The sequence below is a fragment of the Naegleria gruberi genome (genome assembly GCF_000004985.1).
Source record: "Naegleria gruberi genomic scaffold NAEGRscaffold_1036, whole genome shotgun sequence".
Classification (NCBI taxonomy): domain Eukaryota; phylum Heterolobosea; class Eutetramitea; order Acrasida; family Naegleriidae; genus Naegleria; species Naegleria gruberi.
The window spans coordinates 1-1,421 of record NW_003162745.1 but is presented as its reverse complement, the minus strand read 5'-3'; the positions used below and the strand labels follow the sequence as shown (position 1 = coordinate 1,421).

Below are 1,421 nucleotides of genomic sequence, written 5' to 3'. Positions count from 1 at the left end.
TGGCTTCTTTGTTGGTTTAGCAATTTCTTTTGGTGTTACATCGGCCTTCTTCTTTTCAGCTGCTGATTTGACTTGACTCTTGTCAGTCTTGGCAACAGATTTCTTTTCAACAGTTGGTTGTGCTACTGGTTTAAGGGCAGCTGCTGATTGTTTCTTTGGAAGAACAGGACCTACAAAATCTTTATCACCTTCTTTTGGGAAAGATTTAGCAGGGTTCTTATTGTTGACAACAATTGGTGAGCCAACTGAAGCTGGCTTTAGTTGAACGGTTGGTTTAGAAACTGGTTGGGCAGCAGGCTTTGATACAGGTTGTGCAACTGGTGTTGGTCTAGAAACCGGTTGTGGAGAAGCTGGTCTTGAAGCTGGTTGTGCAACTGGTGGTGGTCTTGAAACTGGAGGTGGAGGAGGAGCTCTTGCCACAGGTTGTGGTGGAGGAGGTGGTCTTGAAACCGGTTGTGCAACTGGTGGTGGTCTAGAAACTGGTGGTGGTGGAGGAGCAGCAGCTCTTGGTGATGGAGGAGGTGGAGCAGAAGCACCCTTACCAGCATGTGCATACACGCTCAAGAATGCAATCATGCACGCCAATACAACTCCAATTAAAATCGAAAAGTTATTACTTCTTCTAGCCTTAATCATTTGTAAAAAAGACACACGAGGAGGCGATGAGTGGTGTGTTGTTTTGTTCTTTTTTTTAAAGATAAATAATTTCTGTGATGACTCAAATTTTACTGTTAAACAAATTAGTGGCGAGATTCATAATTTGAGTATTGTATTGGCCTGTTTATTTACAATTGTTCGTATTAATAAGAAAACTATTAGAAGAGATACATAGCGGTTTTATACGACAGCCATTCAAGTGAATGTGTAATGGATGTGGTGAACCAGTGAAAACTTCTAAACAATTTACTAACCTAATTGTTCATAAATTGTGAATTTTATTAAATATTCCCAGAGCCATTAAATTTTCAAATATACCAAATCTTAATTGTTTATTTCTTCATAGAGGCAATCAATTTTCTCAAAGCTTCTACAACTCTGGCTCTGTTAACGGTATGATTTGGAGCTGTAGGAGTTGGATTGGTGACCAAATTGATACCAATATTTTGCAGATTCATGGCTTCATGAGGTTGCGTTTGAGGAAAGTTATTTGGTCGAGCAATAGCTGGTGGAGCTGTGGTAACAAAGTTATTTGGTCGAACAAATGAATTATAAATTTGTGGATTAGTAATAGTTGGGGCATTTGATTCGATTGGTCTTAATTGAGATACTGTTTGAGGAGTAATTCTATTGATCATTCTTCTTTGAGGATGATGGTTATTAATGTTGATTGGATTTGTTTTGTAGGTCAAGATATCCATGCCAGATTTGGAATTCTCTTGAGGAACTTCTTCTTCATCAAATTCAACATATTGCCTCTTGGA

At 38.8% G+C, this 1,421-nt stretch overlaps 2 protein-coding genes across 2 annotated transcripts; both read right to left on the bottom strand.

The window, feature by feature from the left end:
• Positions 1 to 39: 39 nt before the first annotated feature.
• NAEGRDRAFT_54997 (uncharacterized protein) lies at positions 40 to 576 on the bottom strand (the record flags this gene model as incomplete). The annotated part of the gene is made up of 1 exon (XM_002667985.1): positions 40 to 576. A coding segment is annotated over one exon (537 nt), but the record flags the coding sequence as incomplete, so codon positions are not given.
• A 413-nt stretch (positions 577 to 989) lies between these two features.
• On the bottom strand, positions 990 to 1,358 carry NAEGRDRAFT_54996 (uncharacterized protein; the record flags this gene model as incomplete). The annotated part of the gene is made up of 1 exon (XM_002667984.1): positions 990 to 1,358. The coding sequence occupies one exon, from the start codon at positions 1,356 to 1,358 to the stop codon at positions 990 to 992; it is 369 nt and encodes a 122-aa protein (XP_002668030.1).
• Positions 1,359 to 1,421: the final 63 nt, after the last annotated feature.